This window comes from Enhydra lutris, unplaced genomic scaffold, assembly GCF_002288905.1.
Source record: "Enhydra lutris kenyoni isolate GAN:26980312 unplaced genomic scaffold, ASM228890v2 scaffoldscaffold74, whole genome shotgun sequence".
NCBI lineage: Eukaryota > Metazoa > Chordata > Mammalia > Carnivora > Mustelidae > Enhydra > Enhydra lutris.
This window is the reverse complement of record NW_019154158.1, coordinates 377,295-399,121: the sequence shown is the minus strand read 5'-3', so window position 1 is coordinate 399,121 and position 21,827 is coordinate 377,295. Positions and strand designations below refer to the sequence as shown.

Sequence of the window (21,827 nt, the reverse complement as noted above, 5' to 3'; positions counted from 1 at the left end):
TAAGCTTTTTCTTCTCTTGCCAATATGACGGATGTTCAAGATCACTGTAGAATTAAGTCTAACCTGAAGCTGAGCTTTCAAATTGTTCTGTTGACAGTAAATTGCAGATTTTAGATCTTCATACTTTGGTGCCCAGTTTTTCATAGGGTGATTCAAGGCCATGTAAAAGGATTAGGTAAATCTGGGGAGGGAGTATCACTTATTCAGGATGAATTGGAGTAAGAAACCAGCAAGTCGGATGCTCTGGGAGCATGGTTTCCTAACTATTCCATGTATTTCTAGGCTGTCTGGGGCCTGGACTCTCCAGGTTATTGGCATAAGCATCAAGAAGGAAGAGAGACACTCAACTCTGACCCATAGTAGGCACCAACCATCTCCCATCTTGCACTGTCAGTCCAGTCCACAACCCCTCCTGCACAGAGTCCTTGGCCCACACAAGTGGACAAGCAAGTTTCCATGCAACAGCAAGAGGAAAACCAGGGGCCAGAAGTCACAAATCTAATAAAAAGCCCAGGCTGGGGGGAAAAAAAAAAAAAAGCCCAGGCTGCCTCGTGTTCTTTAACCCACCATTTCTGCTAGCAGTTACTCAGCACCATGGTAAAAATCTCTAAGGCCGCTCAAAGCCAATGTTTAAGGATGTACAAGAATCACCTGGGAGCTTTTTTTTTTTTTTTAAATACAGATTCCAGGACCTCAGGGATTCTAGAATGCTTTTAATAATCACTCCAGAAGAAAAAGCTTCACTGTGTGTAAATATTCCTCTGCCCCTTTCGGTATGGGCTTGTCCTATACCGCACTATAAGCCCCGTAAGTGGGGATTGTTTTCATCTTCTTTCTGTCTCCAGCGCCCAATACAACATGTTACTGAAGGAGGAATGGTTAAAACATCCACTTTATGTGACAAAGATGAAGCCCTGTGCTCTGTCCTCTTAAGTTTCTGAGCACAACAATGTACTGCATTAGATTGAACCTGGGTGATGGACAAAGCTGGCTCAGTCTTAGTGGAATCTGAAGCCAGACTTTGTAGAGTACTACTGCTTTTACCAGCACAAGGTGAGAAACAGAAAAAGGAATGTATTGACATGATTTCCAGTTCTTACAGAAAGAAGCGTGTTTAGTTCTTCAGCAAGGCACAGACGTAAACCCGACCCTTGCTCTGACTAATTCCTGTCTGAAGCTCAGCGGAACATGGCGGCGGGGTTCAGAGTGGTGCTGGTTCTCCCACTCTGCCATGTGGATTCCTGGGGTAAGTCCAGAACTCAGAGGCTTCGAACTAGCACCTCAGCTGAATCTGACAATGATGTCTTCCCGCCGTGGTGGGTTAGCACCCGCATGGGCTTGTCAGCTTGAAACCAGGGACACTGACTTTCTGCTCTGAAGCCTTGTGGGGAGGGAAGGGGTGGCAGAGAGAAGAAAAACACTTTATCAAGCTCTGAGGAGAGTGAAATTTTAGAACTGGAGGAACGCAGGTTGGACACAGGAAAATGTTTCCTTGGCAGGGTGATTAAGTACCTGGGAATTTGGTGAAGTGCTGTAGCACTCACTTCTCTGGAATTTCCTTAAAAATAGGATCTTATAAATAGGCTGAGGATTGGACCATATGTCCTTCTAAATATACTGTCAGCTCCATATTTCGGCCGTGCTGTGTGTCATTTTCATACTTTACAGAGGTGCAGAGCTCTTAAGGGTGGGAAAATCAGATGTTAATTCATGCCATCCTAGCACTGCATTCAAAGTTCCCCCTGCATTGACTTAAATCTACTTCCCTAGATCACTGGATCCCTTCACTACCCACCCCAGCCCACACCCTCTGGCCTGCGTCTGCATGTCACTTACATCTGACGATCACTTGCAATGTTGTCTAGCTGATACACAGCAATACAGGACATTCCTAAGTTTAACACCCTGAAACACTTCTGTCCTGTTTGGCAAATAATGACTGTCCCAAGCCCCCACACCCACCCCCTTGCCCTTTTCAGGTGCTCTGGACCCTCCCCTGGAATCCCTCTGGTGTGGTAAATAAAGGGTTAATGCCTGGCACAGCAGGGGACTTCTGAGACAAAGAGGGGCCCTACTCCTCCCCACAGACTACCGAAACTATTTCAGGTATTACCTCTGGCTTCCACATCCCCAACTCACATCTTGTTTTCATCCCTCTGGGTTTTCACTTGCACTGTGCCCTCTTTTCCAACTGTCCTTCCCTTTGGCCCTCAACCCTCTTAAACCTCTCTTATTTCAGCCTCCTGGTTCAAACACAGCTTTCCCCATGAAGTTTTCCCCCAGCCCAATTCCAATCTTAAAAACCCAGCCCAGGGGCGCCTGGGTGGCTCAGTGGGTTAAAGCCTCTGCCTTCAGCTCAGGTCATGATCTCAGGGTCCTGGGATGGAGCCCCGCATCAGGCTCTCTGCTCCTCAGGGAGCCTGCTTCCTTTCCACTCTCTGCCTGCCTCTCTGCCTACTTGTGATCTCTGTCTGTCAAATAAATAAATAAAATCTTAAAAAAGAACAAACAAACAAACAAAAAACCCCAGCCCAATTCCAATCTTAAATCCACCCCCACGGAACATCCCCACAAGGCTGTTTGTAAATAAGCTCTATATTCTGTCTTGTTATTTTTGCACAAATTCCAACAGATCTACCTGCCTCGCTCTCGAGAATGTAAGAATAGATTCACAGGTAAGGTGGTACTGCTCAGCACTTTTCCAGACAGCTGCTTCCTGGGCCAGCAGCTCATCCCTAGGAAGCAAACGCAGTCCTATCTGGCAAGGCCCCTCCTATGCGAGGGCACGCTTTGGCTTCTGAGCAGCCTGGTATCCCAGCACCCTGGCTATGGCTCAGGAGGGCTATAGGGAACCTTAAAAAGTTCAGCACCCAGGACTCAAAACCAGATGAAGAGCCGATGTATAGACCAGAAAACCCCATAAAAACTAACAAAAAGGCCTTCAAATAAAACAGAAAACACCCTACCCATCAGTACCCAGGGGGAGAGAGGTTTCCAGATTGTGCTGAGCATGTCTCTTCCTCCAGACAACAGCCCCACCTTCTCTGTGCTCACCTGCCACAGCGCCTGTGGGACAGGCCTGCCAGGTAAAAGCAGGCAGCACACCTGGACCTTCCATCCGTCTCTTGCTTCTCTAAAGTGCCATCCTTTTACTTTTTGGTTTCTAGCCTCCCACTCCTTTGAGAAACAAGCAACTCTACCCCTTGTCGGTTGTGGACCTCCGGAGACAAGGATCAAACCTTGCCGACCACCTCACACCCCAGAGTATCCAATGATTACTGGGCACCTAGAGCACTTCTGACATGGCAGACTGTGTTGAACACACATGACCATACCAGCTCATGACATCCTATTATTACTGTCATGAATCCCACCAACACGTGGGAAAACCAGAGTGACATGATTTGTCCAAGCCACACGTGGGGACCCAGCCAGGAAGTCTAGCTCCACACCCCTGTTCTTAACTACAGCTCGATGTCTAACAGGCAGCAGGCAGACAATAAAGGTTTGCCATATATACAGACAAGTGCCTGTCTGCCCTGGGGGTCCTTGGTTAAAAGGACACTAGCTATTTTCACAGGGATTTATGCAAGCCCTTCCCCAGATGACAGAGAGTGAAGTCACCACCACGCAGGTCCCAAACAAGGGTCACTGGGGAAGGGGGGGGGAGGTACACTCTACTTAGGGGTATATGAATGGGTACCAACAAATGCTGTGACTGTTCAAAGGGTCTCAGGGGGAAAGAAAGGCTTGGCAGTAGTGTGGCCACTTTAGCCTAATGTTAGAGCAGAGAGCGTGTGCGAGTGGACGATCAATGGGGAATGAGCCTGGGCATCTCTCTTCTTCCTCCTCCCCATGGGCTGACAATGCCTGTCTATCTTGCCTTCTAACCATTTGTAAATACCTCAGAGCTTCCTCTGGCCTCACAGGCAGAGTGGCAGGGAGGGGGGCAGGGAGAAGAGAGTCATTTATCACTGTCAGGAGATGGGCTGCACCCAGCAGGGCAGACTCTTCCCTGCTGCTCCTGCGGTGGCGAGAGCCACAAAGCCTGAGAAGCTGCAGAACATGCGCGTCGCGAATGATCATTCATCATCTGAGAACGGACCCTCCCCATGTGAGGCTGACCTATTCGGACGTCAGCCCCGGGTTCCACTGGAACTTGGGACATGAGGACTTTCCGGGAGCCTGCTCCCTGTCCCAGCCAATGCCCATCCTGAATAATCCACAGGGTTAAAATTCTCTGCAACGACGTCCAGGCCCTTCCCTTCTCTGCAAGGTCGGATTTCCAGATTTCTTTGGGCAATCAGAGTGTGGCCGAGGTGGCCCATAATCATTAAGTAGTGAAATACAAGTTGCTGGGAGGAAATTAATACCAGGTTTAACTAGGGAAAGGCCTGCTTTCTTGTGAAGTCATTATAAAATTAAAATGTGAGATTTCTCCGGTAGGTTTAAAAAGCCTCCCCGTGAGGTCTGTGGCACAACAGTAATGTCAGGATTTGCACCAAGACGGGACTGAGAAATCCTTTGGTGCTCTAATGATGCTTGCTAGTCAAGAGACACATGCAGGTAGGTTTCCAAAGATTGGGTTAAAACTAATTAAAAACAAAGAGAGGGAAAAGGACAGGGTTTGAGATTTCCAATTACTCTTTAAAACTCAAGAGTCAAGCCGTTATAGAAAATGCAGGCTTTCCGAGTAAGATTAATAATGCTAAGCTAATTAGACTCACAGGCATGGCCAACATATAAATTCAGGCCCAAAAGAGGGACACTGTCCCTTTAAAAAGTGCCTGGGGATCAGTGGAAAAGCTAATGAGGAGTGTCAGTTGGGGCTGCTTTAATAGGTGGTCCTCCAGAGGATAAAGCCTGGGGTTTCTGTAACAGGGCTTCTGTGCTTGATTCGATAAATCAATTTATATTATATGCGGGTGCAGCTCTGGAGTTGGCTTCATAAAGCACTCTGTGGCATTTCTCAATCTGCTTATCCACTTCCCCGTCAGCCTGCCTGAATGTGTTGTCAGAGGGCACTGAAAAGAGCAGTAAAGAAGAAGATAGAAGCCCCATCCACAATATTTGTAAAACTCGACCCAGCAGCTCTCCAGACCATGCTTGGGGCTGCCTCCAGTGAGTTTCTTTCCAAAAAATGCTTGGATTATTGGTAAGAAGCCCAGTGCCATGGGGCTGTGGCTCTCATCCCCGAGCTAGGTTCCAGGCTGCAGATGGAGAACAGAGTTCACCCCAAACAGAATGGAAAGGGTTGGAAGTGAAGTTGCTTTTTCAATCAGACCCTCAGGGTCTGAAACACTCCCCCCAAAAAGCAGAAGGAAAAGCGAGAGGCATCAAAGCGCCCATGGCTGGGACCAGTCCAGCAGGCAGCTGGCAGAGGATGGCTGAGGGAGGCAGACTCCTGACCGGGCAAGGGAAACGGGTCCTCTTCAGGCTTCAGGCTCGCCAGCAGGCTTGCCAAGGAGTGACCTTGGGAGATGAGCTGTCCCTACACACAGCAGCTAAGGCCTCTAAAGATCTGAAAAGTGGAGTGAAGCCCATTCCCCAGTCACCTCTAAGGCGAGCAGCAGCGGGGCCAGAAGCCACATGTGGCCACGCCATTCCACTCACGCGCCCTATCTGTGCTCAGCTGTCATTTTCTTTTTTAAATCCCTTGCCATTGGGATGTTGACAGACAGCTTCTTGCATGTCCTCCCCAACCCCCAGCTAGACCCATACCCTAACTTTATCTAGGAAGCAGGGGCCATCAGCAGGACTGTCTGGGATGATGACAATGCTCTTTACCTGCACCCCCCCCATTCGCCAGCCACCAGCCACATCTAGCTACAGAGCAATTGAGATGTGGCTAGTGTGACTTGGGAAAAATTTTTAAATTTTATTTAATTTTCAGTAATATAAGTTTAAATGACCACAGGTGGCTAGCGGCTGCCGTGCTGGAGAGCACTCAGAATAGAAAAAGTATTTCCTTTGCCTTAATAAAAGTATTCCTTTGCCAGAATAGAAGATGGTGGTTGACCCCCCTCTGCTCCCAGTAGGAAAATCTCTGATTTGCTCATAATTTTAAAGGAAATACATGAGGGGAAAATGACCCTGATGTATCATCAAGTTAGAATAATAAAGAGTTAAGGCTGCAAGAAATCAGAATGAAAGGTTACCATCACTAGAATCTTTCGAATGGAATTTGTCTTTTCCAGAAGCTCTGAAAAGCAGAGCAAAGCCCACCCCCCACCAGACACAGAGGGTGGCAGCAAGGGGCCAAGGAAGCATTTTACAAATGAGAGACTAGGTGCCCAGGGTTTGCCTAAGGCTCGGAAATCTTGGCAGAGCAAGGGCCAGTACCCATGGAGCCCATCTCCCAAAGCCGTCAACTCTGTACTAACTAAGCCAGGCCGTCTCAGGTTACGGGTCCAGGCTGTCCTCTGAAATAAGGCCGTCATAAATGTTAGAAAGGCTTTGCTTAAGGAAAGAATTCTGGTGTACTTTACTCATAACCAGAACCATCTGGAAGCAATCTTGCATTCACACGATGGACTTCTCTTCCTCTTTGGCCCTCGCTCTCTCTACAAATCCCATCAGGCGAGGAACAGCTGCTGGAGAATCTGGCTGGACTCCAGGGGTGTAGCCAGAGCCCCCTCCCACACGAATGTCCTTCTGGGCCCCGGGCTTGCCCGCCACCCCCTGCCTCCCATGGGCCTGGACACAGCGCACGACGAACACTGAACCCCCATGAGAAAGCTAAATCACCAGCAGGCCCCAGAGCCGGGACCCGGTGCCACAAAGGCAGCTGTGAGAAACTGCTGTTTCAACTCAGTAACAGAGACGCTTGCCAGCAAATTACAGCCCAAGATGGCTCAGAGGGCTGCAGGTCGGGACAGAGCTCACACCGCCAGCGAGCGAGCAGCACGCAACAGCAGCTCCACACAAAGGGCCGGGGAGGAGGGGCGCCGGCTCGCCATGAGGCAAGGCCGGGATTCCAGCACCAGGACTGACGACACCAGGCAAGGAAGGTGAGGACTGGGCCATGTCAGGGACAGACCCGGTGCCAGGGGTACTGTGAAGAAAATACCTTTGTAAATCAATCTACTGGGGAACGATCTGAGGTGGGTGAAGGAGAGGTGGGAGAGCCACGGAAGAGACCGGTTTCGTTATGAAGGTGCCGGTGACAACCTTTTGTCCTCTCCACATTCTGGCCTGCCAAGTTGCTCCACGGTCTCTGAGAAAGCATGAGGGTGGGAGAGAAAAGCTCCCCGTCAGGAGGAAACACACTCATCCTTGATGATGAGACAAGCACCCCCCCACCCCGCCCCGAGCTGACAGCCTCTCCCTCACCTTCCTTTCTGCTGCAGATGTGCCTTGGACAGCTGCCATGACGCCCGGAATGAGAGCAGACCATTGTCCTCAGCACCAGGGAGACCTGGTTCTCAGGGGCTCTTGCCCAACAAGAGCACCCCCAAATCACACATAGACTCTTAGGGACAAGCATGAAGCCTCAAGGTTTAATGTGTCCGGCAATACGGGAGGTCAGACCAGGAACCTGCCTCAGCAGCTCCTGAAATGCTTCATTCATCCCCTCCTCTTCTTTAAAGGACTTTTAGGGAGACACTAATCCTGGTGGATAGGGGTCCCCCTGCTTAACTTCAGGTCACCGCTCCAAACGGAGTAATTAGGTCTAATCTTACCCTGAAGAAATACGGACTGTTGCCTTGTATCAGAAAAAGCTCTAGGAGTCACAGCCCTGGGATCTAGTACTTGCTCGAACACTTTCGCACTGGTAGAAGCTGAGCAAACCACCGAGAATCCCTCAGAGTCTCCACCTGCTCAGCTGCAAAATGGGAACAAGGAGGAGGAGTCCTTCAGCCACGGGCAGTCCGGCGCAGGACACGGTGTGCTCCCCCAAGTAATGCTGCTGGGGTCACGTCCCAGCTCCTCCCATCCTACTGTGACGTAGCCTGAAACTTAGCCCCTCAGCCTCAGTTTCTGCATCTGTAAAACGTATCTGGTTCACTGTTAATGATGAGAGATCACCTAAAGCTCCTGTTGCGGTGTCTGGCCCTTAGCCGCTCCCATAACTGTCATGTAGGCCCACTTCTATCCTGATTCGTGGGAGGCTCAAGGGGGAGACAAACATGACCATCACAACTAGGAATTTACTACAAGGAATAAAGGGCTTTGAATTACGTGAACCCTTGATTTGTAGAAGGGCTTCAGAAAAACAAGTTCACAGGCCAAGGCTAATTCTGAAGCCCAAAAACATAGAAGGACATGGCAAGGACCTGTGTCCTCGAGCATGACACACACCAAACACTTACCCGACCACCTTCAACCAATTCCAACCACTTGGTAGTAATTTAAGGCGTTTGTGGGGAAAGAGCCGCAGACCTTCATCTCCCTTGCTATAGAACTCCTTTGCCAGCTTTCTCTTTCTATAGACAACTCAGAAACACAGCAAAATATGAGCCCATTTTTTTTTTTAAAGTCTACAAGATAACTGCTAGATCTGAGGTTTCTCATGAGAGGTTCAAACAGTTAAAAAAGGAATTCATTAAGGTGGAGGGAGGGAGTTTACAAGGGCAATGGTCTAACTTGGTTCTAAACTCCCCCACTTATTTCAAGCTCTCCTTTTTCTTAAGTGTCCTTATCAGGTCAAAAGAATAGGTAGGAAATAAACAAAGATATACATAAATCTCTGCTCGGAGCCAGAGCTGGCGCCCACAGAGGCGTAGGGAACCATGCTTAAACAAGCCAGCGAACCATGTCTGACTGAAGCCATTCTTAGGCTTGGCTCTTCAGTTACTTGGTACCTTCTGTGGAGATCCATACATTAAATACAGCTTATTTATGGACTGCTTATTTTCCTTAGGATCATGCTAACACAGTGTGTGGGTGTGTGGTGTGTGTGAGAGAGAGAGAGAAAGAGTGTAAGAGACTGAGTGTGCATGTACAAAGTTGGATGTAATCTAGTCCCTGAACTTATCTACATTTTAAGAATTATAAAATACGGGTAATCTTTAGCCATTTGTCTACCAAGTGTGTTGTGACTGCATAAATCTAATTGGCCTCTGGCATAGAAAGAACACACAGACAGCCTTGCCTCAAACTTAACCTATCTCAGATGAAAGCCAGCTCCTTATTCCCCCACCCTTCCCCACGGCCATCCACAACGGCCCCGCCCCCTCAACTGCCGTCAATCACACCCTTTCCTTCCTTTCCTCCAATTAATAATCCCTGGCCACTCACTGGGTGTCAGGCACCAGGGGAGGCCACCCAATCCTCCTGGGGCATTACAGGCTAGCTCAAGAGACCTGTTTGAACAGCTAATTGGAATTAATGACTTACCCTTAAAATTATCTCTGGACTAAATCATCTAGATTCTTGTTTGTTTTCTTCCTTCTCTGTTTTCTGCTTCCATCCCTCTCTTCGGCCCCAGAGACTGCAGTCTTTCCCTCTTTCCTTCCTTTTTTCTTCTTTCTCTTGATTTACCTAATTAGGGGCACCCGGGTTGCTGAGTCAGTTAAGCCCCTGCCTTGGGTTCAGGTCATGATCTCCTGAGAGCATGAGCACGCCTGAGTGGGGAGAGGGGCAGAGGAAGAGCCACAGAATCCCAGCTGAGCAGGGAGCCCCATGTGAGGCTCCATCTCAGGACCCTGAGATCACGATCGGAGCTGAAATCAACAGTCAGATGCTTAACTGACTGAGCCACCCAGGTGCCCCTTCACATACATATTTCTATGCTGGTTTTCTTCTGGCTACCTAAGTCTGCTTCATCATTCTCCTTCACACTCCTTAGGACTGCCTAACTAGAACATTGCTTTCAACATTCATTCTCCTCAGAAACATATCAGCACAACCCGCAGCCTCCCACAGTAAATGTATTTCTCTGAATGGCTTCCCTTATCCTCGGCTATGTTTCCTTGATACCGACTCAGTCTGATTTCCCACAGATGCTCTCTTTTTGGCCATCTTTCTCACTGTCTTGCAGATCCACTTTTTTTGTTTATGTGTTTGCAATCATGGGGATTCCTAAACTAGGACATCTTTCCTTCCATCATTCTAAACTCTGCAAACCCCAAACAAAACCCCACCACACTTTTCCAACTAGAGTAGCCCTCACCTTAAATTTTTCTGTGACAAGTGCTGATTTTGCTGATTCAAAACAAATGAACTTAAAAAGACAACCCAGCCAGGTAAGGATAATGATTTTGGGGCACCAAAACTCCAGACCCTCAGAGCTGCAAATAGGGTGAACCCTTTCTGCAACATCCATTCATGTTTTAGAACAGGGGTAAATATTTTTACGCTTTGTGGGTCATACAGTCTCTGTTCCAACTACTCAACCACCTTGCTGTAGAGTGAGGGTAGCCAAAGATCAAATGTATACAAATGAATATGATGGGACTAAAAACAATTACTTACAGAAAGGGGCCGTGGGTAGAATTTGGCTTTGGGGCCATAGTTTGCTGACCCTGCACTAGAAGAAGAGTGGATAGTGGTGAAAATCTTCTCTTTTAGATGGTAAAGGACAATTGGAAGTGCCTCAGATCAGCCCCTTATCTTCCCTAGGTGTGCATTCCCAGCCTAGGAGTACATTCCCAGCCCAGAAGTCACCACCACGAGAATTTGGGCTGTGACCATCTGTTAGGACTATTTTGGTCAATGAAGAAGAGGAAATGGAAATTACTTTTGTGCCGAGGCTGGAGATATGCCAAGGGAAGAGTCCCCTGTCTCAACCTCCTGCTTTCCTCCAGACCGCAAGGAGGGTCAGGGCTCACTACCTCGGGGCTAACAGCAAACCTTCACCCACACTTCCATATCCTAGGCCCTGCACACTCTCATTTAGTCCTTCCAGCAGTCTTATGATGCAGATGTACTTTACACCGTATCTATTTTTCATACGGAAGAAGCACAGGAGGTCTGAGTCCGTGTTAGCCACTGACCCACTCCAGAGATAGACATGGTGTTTCCATAGGTGTGCTGTGGGAGGAAGACAACCCTCGGCCAAGACTCTCATCTCGCTGTGAATGTGAAGAAATAATGCAGATGGGTCATTACCTCCAGTCCTTACAACAACCCCTTAAGAGCAAATACTTTCCACTTTATTCTTGGAAAATTAGGCTCCCAGGGGTTAAGCGGTTTATCCAACGTTGCCTATTTAGAAAGATTGTAGAGTTAGGATTCATATCCATGCTAGTCGGGCTCAGTAGGCTGTTAGCCCATTTCTTAGAGCCGCTGACCTAAAAACCAACTTAAATGAGTTTTAAAAGCCTCAAAAATGCTTGCTCATCTGAAGCGAGGAATTTTGTCAGCTTCGTGGGGTCTCGTGTCCCCAGGGAGGGCCTCGGAACAGCACTGAGGCAAACCAGCCCCGTGATCTGAGGACTGGCGTCCAGGCACCAACAGCAGAAGTGGACACAGCTCCTATTCCTTCACCACCAGCCAGGTCTCCGGCTGCACTACCTGCTCCAAACTGCATAAATGGCTTTTGACAGTGGTGATGCATCCCTCACACATACCGTGGCAGTGCCGAGGCAGAGGGAGGCGTGTTCTTACCAGCCTGTCATATTAAAGTCCCTGTAGAGCATCTTCTTTCCAAGCTCCTTTCTCTGTACTCTCCTTGGAAACTCCAAATGTGTGAACTCATTTCCCAGCAAGTGAGGCTGCATGAATGCCTAATAGCAAAAGAAAGGGGAAAAAACACACACACACACACACATATTTAGAAGAAAAAATAAGACTCGAAAATGTTTTGCAAATCAAGACAGTCCATATTTCAAAAACAAGAAAACTGTTCTCCTATTTTAAAGGAAAGAATTAGATTTACAAAGCTACAGTTATCAGCAAATAAAAATCACCAAATTAATTTATAAAGGGATGTAACTAAGTTTCTCCAGAAGTTCACTTTTTAATTCAAATCCAAGATTGTTTCACTTGCCTGAATGGCATGTTGACGCAGCAAGAAAGCTCACCCTGACTCTCCTCCTTGGCTCTCTCTGCTCTCCTACTCACACTCTTGGCGATCATGGCCTTGCCTTTGAAACCTGCATGTGAATCTCCACATGAACACAATGGCCCAAGGGAGCAGGTTGGGGCTGGATACACCAGACGGGAACTTTCTGTTGGACTCCTTCCATTTTGCTCTGCAGTAATTTGATCATGTAATTGGAAGACTATTGCAGAGCAGATGGCTTCTTCCCCTCCCCCAAATCTCTGTTCACACTACAAAAGTCTTCAGCAAACAGCCACTTAGGGAATTGCTTTGAAACAACAAACAGTCTCATTGTCACGTTCGACATTCAAATCCAGCTCTCTGAGAGATGAAATGCTCAAGTATTAACTTTCCAGCTAGAAGGCCACCATAAGCAAACTTGCACTGAAGCTTCCCCACACCACACTATACGCTTGCTTATTAGCAGTGTAGTGGAATGGATCCTTTCTCTTCCTCCCTTCCTCCCTCCCTCTCCTCTCCTCTCCTCTCCTCTCCTCTCTCTCTCTCTCTCTCTCTCTCTCAGTCTCGCAGAGAAGAGTGGGCAGAGCAAATCATGACCTGGCACTGCAGGCAAGCAAGGGATCCCTGCCACAGGACAGATGGTCATGTTCTCAGTTTACTGGCAATAGGCATCTCCCACAGCCTCTTTCCCAAGACCTGAAACAGGCAGATCTCCTAATGATTCTCATGGCAGTCTGGAGGTTCAGCTGGATGTTGGTCATCCCAGGCTAAGCCTATCAGGAATCAAAGGCAACAAGCTGAATTGTCACTGGGTTGGCTAGACTGGACCAGATAATGGAATTCTGAGCAGGCTTGGAGACATGGCAGAACAGTACTGACAAGAGGAAGGGTCTTTACTGTCCGCTGTAGCCCCCAAAGTTCCGGGGTCTGGCAGGAATTCTACACCATCTCTGAGGGGCTCTACATCAACCTCTGCTGGGGATGAGGGCTGGGCTGCTGATGAATATCAAGAACACTTAAACATACTGAGTTTGACAGAGAGGTTCCTTGGGAAGGAAGAAGGGAGGAAGAAAGGGAGGGAGGGAGGAAACTAATACTTCACAGGGCAGGTCAGTGGTGTGGGCTTTGGGGGACACAGACTTGGGTTTGAATCGAAGTTCTGCATTTAATAGTTATTATTATTAGTTGGTGATTAAGCTTCTGGAGCCTCAGTTTCTTACTCTCTCCTAAAGTAACTCTGTATTTATCTCACATGTTTATTAAATGAATGCACTTACCATAGTCATTTCTGCTCATTAAAAAAAATGACTATATCCTTCTCATGGTGCCTGAGCCCTATTACATCCTAACTATGACACGTGCTTTGTGAGCTCTCATGTCACACTGCCAACAGCCTTTCAGGGGGGACTGGCTACAGAACCTGCGGGTCCCAATGTGAAATGAAAATATGGAGCTTCTGTTCAAGATTAAAGATTTCTAGACAGCAAGGGCAGACCACTAAATCATGTGCAAGGCCCTGTGCAGACGCACGAGTCACACACCCAGGAAGCCAGCTGTCCTGACTAAAGGAGCAGAGGCATAAACCATCAATGAATAGCAGTATCTACTATGCACACTTTGTCATCCCCTAGAACTGCGGGACCCCATCAGCACGACATTCTTCTCCCCACCCCACCCCCGCCAAGTTGTTCAAACACTGACTTAGGGGCTACGAAATACCAGCCACTCCGTACGCCTGTTACTACATCAACAACCATACAAATCACGTGCCAGAGACTCAAGTTACAGATGGGGAATGAAGACCCAGAGAACTTGAGACACACTGCCCAAGGTGATCAGCCAGGGCTGAGTGGTTTTTAACACCACGTCCGTAACACCCATTCCAACCCTTCAACCTGCACATGCATTTACAAAAAACAAAAAGTGGGAAAAAGCCTGCGGCCCTGTTGCTCCTGGACCATGCAAAGTCTGAATCGTCAGTGGGTACCTGTGAAGATCCAGTTAACAAAAAATGACAGATTGCACACAGCTTGGCTGTAAGGATGCTCCTGAAGTAGCCAGAAGAAATCCTTTGATAATACGAGCGATGAAATAAATGAGTAAAAATCCATACAAAGGAATGCTGTGGTATCATTTATTTTTTTTTTAAAGATTTTATTTATTTATTGGACAGAGAGAGAGATCACAAGTAGGCAGAGAGGCAGGCAGAGAGAGAGGAGGAAGCAGGCTCCCCACTGAGCAGAGAGCCCGATGCGGGGCTCGATCCCAGCACCCCGGGATCACGACCTGAGCCGAAGGCAGAGGCTTAACCCACTGAGCCACCCAGGCGCCCCGGTATCATTTATTTTGACAATACAGAGAATACATAATGACATGGAAAGAGTAGATGTATTTGCAAAAAGCACATTATCAAACAATGTATGTCAGTGAGAGTGTGTGTGTGTGTGTGTGTGTGTACACAAGCTTATGGAAGTGGAATCATATGTACACAGATCCATATAAGACACAGATGTACATACAAGTGAACGCGCGTATAGCAATACAGGTAAATGCCACACATGTATATTATTAACAAGCAGGTTAGGATCCAAAGGCCTTTTCTAAGTACATTTCTTCACAGACTCAAGTGACCAAAAGGGGTCAGTGTACGATCCCAGGTACCTGGCCCCCTTACCAGGAGGCTGAGTGGCCCTTTGATCGTGCTGGAACCAGGTACTCTCACATCCTTTCTGCTAGTACACATTGGCCTGGGCAGTGGTAAGGGGAAGACCTGCTGAGGGAGATGCCTGCAAAGCAGCTGGGAAGTCCTGAGCAGCCCACTCTCTGCACGGGCCACCTCAACTCTCCCTATGAGGATGAGCCAGCTAGGATGTACCTAGGATGTACCTAGGACATGTATTTACTATTTTTAAAATTCACCATCCATATCCTAATCGTGGGCTCCTTCTTACCAGCAATTTCAGTACTCACTATGATTGGTATTTGTCACACCCGACGGGAGTTACTGGTGTTAAGGAAAAAACAACTCAAGAAGTAAGTACAGTAGAGCAAATAGGTGGTTAATTCACGAAAAATGAGATGCTATAGTACAATGGCGCACATACCTGTAGGTTTTCAGAGGAAAACATACTTCTGCGCCTTTGGGTGTATCTTTTTCTGAGGTGCTCATGGGAGTTTTTGTACTTCGTCTTAGGTGGGCTGTTACGTTGAAATACCACAGACTGGGTGTTTAAACACTCTGTCTCCCAGCTCTGGAGGCTGGGAAGTCCAAGATCAAGGTGCCAGCAGATTCACTGCGAGGCTGGCAGACCCACCTCACTGTGCCTCATGCCAGCTTTCCTCTGTCTCTCTTGGGAGAGACACCGAGATCCCTAGAGTCTCTTCTTCTCAGGACATTTATCCTATCTGATGAAGGTCCTACTCTTACGATCTCATATAATCTTAATTCCCTCTGTAAAGGTCCTATCTTCAAATTAGCACTCTGGGGGGTAGGGCTTCAACATAAATTTTTTTGGGGACAGCAGCTTAAACAGTCTATCACATGGTCCTCTATGAACACATCTGTGTAAGTACATACTCACAGTCATCTAAATGCAAAATGTTATCTGACAGCTTTCTTTTTAACTTACCTGTATTTATAACCATTTCTACTATTGAACATGATTATTAAAGAAAACCCTAAAAATCATTATTTTTTATTTTTACTTATTTTTAATAAAGTTTTTGTTTTAATTCCAGTATTGTTAACTTAGTGTTATTTAGTTTCACCTGAAACACAATACAGTGATCCAAAAGTTCCACACATTACCCAGGACTCATGATAAGTGCACTTCTTTTTTTTTTTTTTTTTAAGATTTTATTTATTTGACAGACAGAGATCACAGGTAGGCAGAGAGGCAGGCAGAGAGAGAGGAAGGGGAGCAGGTTCCCCGCTGAGCAGAGAGCCCGATGTGGGGCTCGATCCCAGGACCCTGAGATCATGACCTGAGCCAAAGGCAGAGGCTTTAACCCACTGAGCCACCCAGGTGCCCCGATAAGTGCACTTCTTAACCCCCTACCCACTTCCCCTCTGGTAACCATCAGTTTATTCTCTATAGTGAGGTGGCTGTTTCTTAGTTTCTCTTTTTCCTTTGCTCATTTGTTTAAATTCTTAGCATAATACTTTCTAAGTATTCATCCATGTCACTGAAAATGGCAAGATTTCATTCTTTTTTACGGCTCAATAATATTCATGTGTGTATGTGTATCACATTTTCTTTATCCATTCATCTATCGATGGACACTTGGGCTGCTTCCATAACTTGACTATTATAAATAATGCTCCTACAAACAGAGGTGCATGTATTCCTCTAAATTAGTGTTCTTGTATTCTTTGGATAAATACCCAGTAGCGAAATTACTGAATCATAGGGTATTTCTATTTTTAACTTTTTGAGGAACCTCCATATTATTTTCCATAGTAGCTGCCCAGTCAGCATTCCCACCAACAGTGGAAGAGGGTTGCGTTTACTCTACATCCTCGCCAACACTTGTTGTTCCTTGTGTTGCTGATTTTAGCCGTTCTGACAGGTGTGAGATGACATCTCATCATAGTTTTGACTTGCACTTCCCTGATGATGAGTGATGTTGAGCATCTTTTCATTTGTCTGTTGGTGATCTGTATGTCTTCTTTGGAGAAAATGTGTATTTATGTCTTCTGCCCATTTTAAAATTAGATTATTTGTTTTTTGGGTACTGAGTTGTGGAAGTTCTTTATATATTTTGAATACCAATCCTTTATTGGATACACCATTTGCAAATATCTTCTCCCATTCTGTACTGTGCCTTTTTATTGACTGTTTCCTTCACTGTGCAGCTTTTTATTTTGATGTAATCCCAATATGAGAACCCAGTTTTTAAAGTAAGTTTTAGAAAATCATTGAGAGGAGCTTCACTGCCCCTTGTTATTCCAATAATTTGAGGGAAAGCTAATGTCACTGGGAAGGACCAACCAGGCTTGAATTCAGGGGACGCCAAAGCCCACTGCTTCCCAACAGCCCAGCACACAGACATTCTATTCTCAGAAGCAGAGTGGACCACAACTAGGCAACTCAGAAACAACTTCTCAGAGGCTACGCAGCATTCAAGCAACACAACTCATTAGTGTTACTTGGCTAGAGCTGGCCTGTCCCACCAGAAGCATCACTCATGTCAGCGTTCTGGAATCTTGAGCCTCAAAAGTTATTTTACTTTGAATTCAAAACAAGCAACATGCCTGAAGTCTACAGACTGTAAAATGTGGGTGTAAGAACTTGTTAGGTTCCTCTCAGCAATAAAGTCCAATGGTATCTTGACTCCAAACTTTTAAGACTTTTGGATGATTTTAGAATGTTTTGCTCGACAGCTCATATCTGGGCAGTTCATAAATAGGTATACAAGACTACTGTCCTTTCCCAAGGCACGTTTCATAGGGATGCTGGCCTATGAAAAATGTGGGCCTTAACGGGATAAAAATCCAAGACAGGGGAGCACGAACACATTAAGATCCCTACAAAATAAAAATTCTGGACACTCTCCTAAATGGTCCTTGTTTTTCTCACATGCTAGATACATTTTAGCTCATTCTCTATAATGACAATATTTGGGCATATGTATGTTAGAACATCTGCACTGTGATGAAAATAATACCAGCCACACTTAAGTATGCTCATTATTTTCAAACCTTAGCTACAGGCCAGGGCCTAGCATAGCACCTAACACAGTAAAGACTCCAAGTAAGCATCTGCTGGAAGAACAAATACGAGACATTCTGACCTGCTTTACACAACTACATTTGGTAATTAAACTTTATAAAATAATACAGTATAGCTTTCAATTTTTTGAAAAACTTAAAACTCAGGTCCATGGCACATAAAAACAATCTTGGACACATATTACTGTATTCTGGACTTAGTTAACTTTTTATAATTTGATAGATACCTTCCTATGAAACCACATGTGTGTGGGTGCAGTTACACCATTTAAAACCTCATGGTATTTCACATTCCTAAGAATATCCAAACAATGTCATGTCTCTTCTCTACTTAATAGGCTTGCTGACTAGAAACCCAGAGACATATTTTATACTAAAATTCAGTTTAAAGTGTGCTGGCCTGTTTCATGTTTAAAAAAAAAAAAAAAAAGGATCACTCTTTGTACCTCCATTTTTATCCTAAACTTTGAGACTCTCCCGCAAGGAAGCATAACAGAATGTTCCTAACTGAGGGGTGGGGGTGAAGGTACACTGAAGGTCATGTGTTGCCACAAATGACCCCTGGAAAGAAAGCTTGGTAACCACTGCCCCTACCAAACCAAAGACAGGCTGCCAGGAGACCTTTAAGGAGTCTGGAGAGTGCAGGTTTGCTAGAAAGAGGGTAGGACCTATCCTTGCCACTTAGTGTCTGTACAGCTGATGATAATAAACTTCCAGACATGGTTATGTTTGTCCAGGGACAAGACGGTCAGCTCATCTAGGGAAACGATCCTAGAGTAACCTGCTGTGCCAAGAGGCAGCAGGACACCAGAGATGGGGAAGGAGGATCAGATGCCTTCTGGCTGCTTTGCTCTCTAGTTCTGGGCAGAAACTAGCTGCAAGGGGACAGAAGTAAGCACTTACTGAAAACAAACACAACCATCCCATCCCAGTGAGAATCTGAGTCACAAAGGGATTCAGGAGGGGACAAGCCTGAAAAAGAGATGCCTTCCAGAATCTTCTAGGAAGCCTCTCATTAGAGCAAAGTGGATGAGAAACCTGAACCCAGGTCTGTCTCATTCTGGAACACATGGATCTGAGCTCCACCTTCCCAGACTGCTGGAGAGCTTTGCACACCTTGGCAAGATAGGGTGGACACAGGGAGGAGAAGCGGGACCCAGAAGTAGAGAGTGATATGTATGGAATGGTGACAGGAGGAGACAGAGCACCAGGCTTCCCGCAGACACTGAGATGGTAGGTCCTGAGGCGACTCAAAATTGCATACTGGGAAACACAAAATGCTTACTCCTTTTAATAAAAGTTCCTTCTACTGTTCTGTGGTCATCTTGCCAGTGAGTAGTGCCAGCTAGCGAGAGGATTAACCCAGGTTTGGGGGTACCCAGCCGAAGGAATGCATGCGACTGACACATGAACTCCCCCATGTGCCAAGTATCGGGGGCTAGGGATTCAAAGAATAACAAAAAAAAGAGGTCCCTTTATTCAGAGCTCTCGCATGAGTTGGGGAGACTGAAGAAGGCTCTTAGGTGGAACGGAGATATCCCCGGGGCTAAGGGATAAAGAGTGGGGCACTCACTGGATGGGTCAGAAAGAATCTGAAAAGCATCTGAAAAGCTGGTCACCGAAGGTGTTTGGGGCCAGAGTAGCAAGAGGAGAGGTGAGGAAGTGCGAAGCAGCATGGTGAGTGGAAGGGCTTTTGAAGCTGCTTTTAGGAAAGAACAGAGATGAGGCAGAAGGGTGCCTTTCTTGGGGACCCATCTAGCTGCTTCTCCATGGGCTCCTGCAGAGCCCCGAAGAAGGCCTCTCCCACAAAGAGTAATAACCAGTTCAATAAAGTGGTAGTATTTTTTGTAAAAAAAACCTTTTCGAGCAGGAATAATATATACACAGTAAAGTTACTATATCGTATGTCTATGGGCCCACGTATTTTCACAAATTGGCCACGCTCATGTAATTGGCATCTAGATCAAGAAACAACATGTTAGCAGCACCTGGGGTCAGTACCCCATCCAACCATTGCTATCCCTAGCACCATCCCAACCTGTGGGTTGGGTCTGCTTCTTTGTACACTTACTATGGAATCCTATACGCTGCCCCTGGTGCTGGGTGTTAAGTCTGTGTGATTCATGCAATTCACATGTAACTGCATGTAATTAAAACGTGTTCATTCTCAGTACTGCGTGGCATTCCAGGCCATGACTCTGGCTGACAAGTGTCTTATGCATTCTGCTTTCCAGGGACATGCGGATAGTTACCAGTCTGTGCTACTACAACCCATGCTGCCGTGCACATTCTAGTTTGGTGAACATTTGTGTACCCTCTGGTTAGGTGCCTACCTTGGAGTAGAACTGCTGAGCCAAACCCTTTTTCAAAGTAGTTGTTCCAATTTCCACTCCCATTGGCAAGATACGGAAGGTAAAAACACTCATATGTTCAACGAGAGGGCAGATTCCATAGCAAGAAATAGTTGGCGAAGTCCTCTTACTAGAAAACTTTTATAGGAGCTAATTTGTTAAATGGTCGGACCTCTCAGTATTTGAAAGGAAGTTGCCAAAATGAGGATTTTCAGTGTTTAACACAAATCTTAAGACCAAAAAAAACAAAACAAAACAAAACAAAAAAACCCCACAACTCACCCCTGAGTAATCTCTCCTCTTTCTTGCCCATAGAAAGGGAAAAATCTTTTCAGATTTTATGATGGGAAGACTGGAAGCCTTACATTTCAGGGTGATTTACCATGATAGAAAGTCTAAGGTCACGAATGCAATGAAATTAATAACATCAGCCAAGCCACTGATGGTCACACTACTGACCAAATGAGACGGCGATCCCAGAGCCAAGGCTGGCTGCCTGATTTACAGTGCAGAGATAGAATATTTTGGTTTGGGTTAAACAAAAATGAAGGGAAAATGTTAATGGCTGAGATCTAAATATGTATGCGTTGGAGTCTTTCATAAAGATTCTCTGTCTTTTTTTTTTTTTTTTTTTTTTAGGATTCTCTGCCTTAATTTATCCTTAAAAATCCCAAAGTAACAAGAACCAAGCTTATGTATATATGCCATTATGAAACTGAATATTGATAAAATTCTGTCTGGCTACATGGATGTCAAGAAAGATTCACATTTAAATTTCTACATGGGACTGTACTGATCAACCAGAGAAAAGCGTGCCCCTAAAATAACTCTAAAATTGTAAAATTTATAGCTTACGCTAAAGGAATCACATGGAAACTGGTATGCAAATGGATATATTAAACAAAATTGCCTAGATTTGTCAACTCTGCAACAGTTTAATGTATAGAATAAGGGGTAAAAAGTATTCATTTACATAAAACATATAAAGTTTCCATATTCATATGCTTAATGCTTTTTTCCTCCCAAGTAAAAATCTGGGAAAGGAATTCATTGGAAGACAGAACAACTCATGTCAGCAAAAAGAATGTGCCTGCATATCTTCAATCCCTCTGCATATGCAAATGGAATTTATAAATTTTATAAAAGGCCACAGAAGTAGTCCCGAAGGCAGGACGGCCATACAAAAGTTGTCATATACAGTTAGATGTGAAGCGAAGAGATTTTATTTTGTCTCTGATCTAGGCACTGCTGTAAGCACACTATAAATATTAACTCATTAGTCATCATCCCATCATGGGAGGAGTCCATAATTACCGGATTTCACAGATGAAGCAACTGGAGAAGAGAAAACTGTATACACAGCTAATGTTTGTCTTGGTAAACCTCTGTGAATGCTGTCTACCTCTTTCAGAACCGTATTTAATTTTAACATTTTTAAAGGATGCACTACACGATCTTGCTTCTTTACACTCAGATCAATTTTTAAGGGACCCTATGGACAGATGGCTCTGGCTTTATGTGCCCCACTTTTTCTTCACAATGTTGCAAGGGACAGGGGTTTCAGAGAGTCTAAAGATTTTATGAGTGTAGCAACTGTGAAGAAAGACTGAGCTTTTTTACAGAATAAAAGTAGTTAGGGATACATTCTCGTGGTTACTTTGTTTAGCTGTGTGGAATTCATTTTCTTAGGTCTGCTCAGGGTGTTTAGAATACCTCAACACCAAGCCTCTGACCCCTCCCAACCTGGAATACACAAAACATCCATTTATATTCATTTTCAAAATCAAGGCTCTGGGGG

General features: G+C 45.8%; 1 protein-coding gene across 1 annotated transcript in view; it reads right to left on the bottom strand.

The window, feature by feature from the left end:
- Positions 1-21,827, bottom strand: part of LOC111160197 (protein phosphatase, Mg2+/Mn2+ dependent 1H) — a 256,386-nt gene that overhangs the window by 54,057 nt on the left and 180,502 nt on the right. Inside the window, exon 6 of the mRNA XM_022523104.1 lies at positions 11,551-11,669. Within this exon, the coding sequence (XP_022378812.1) occupies positions 11,551-11,669 (119 nt within the window). The remainder of the gene's footprint in view (positions 1-11,550; positions 11,670-21,827) is intronic.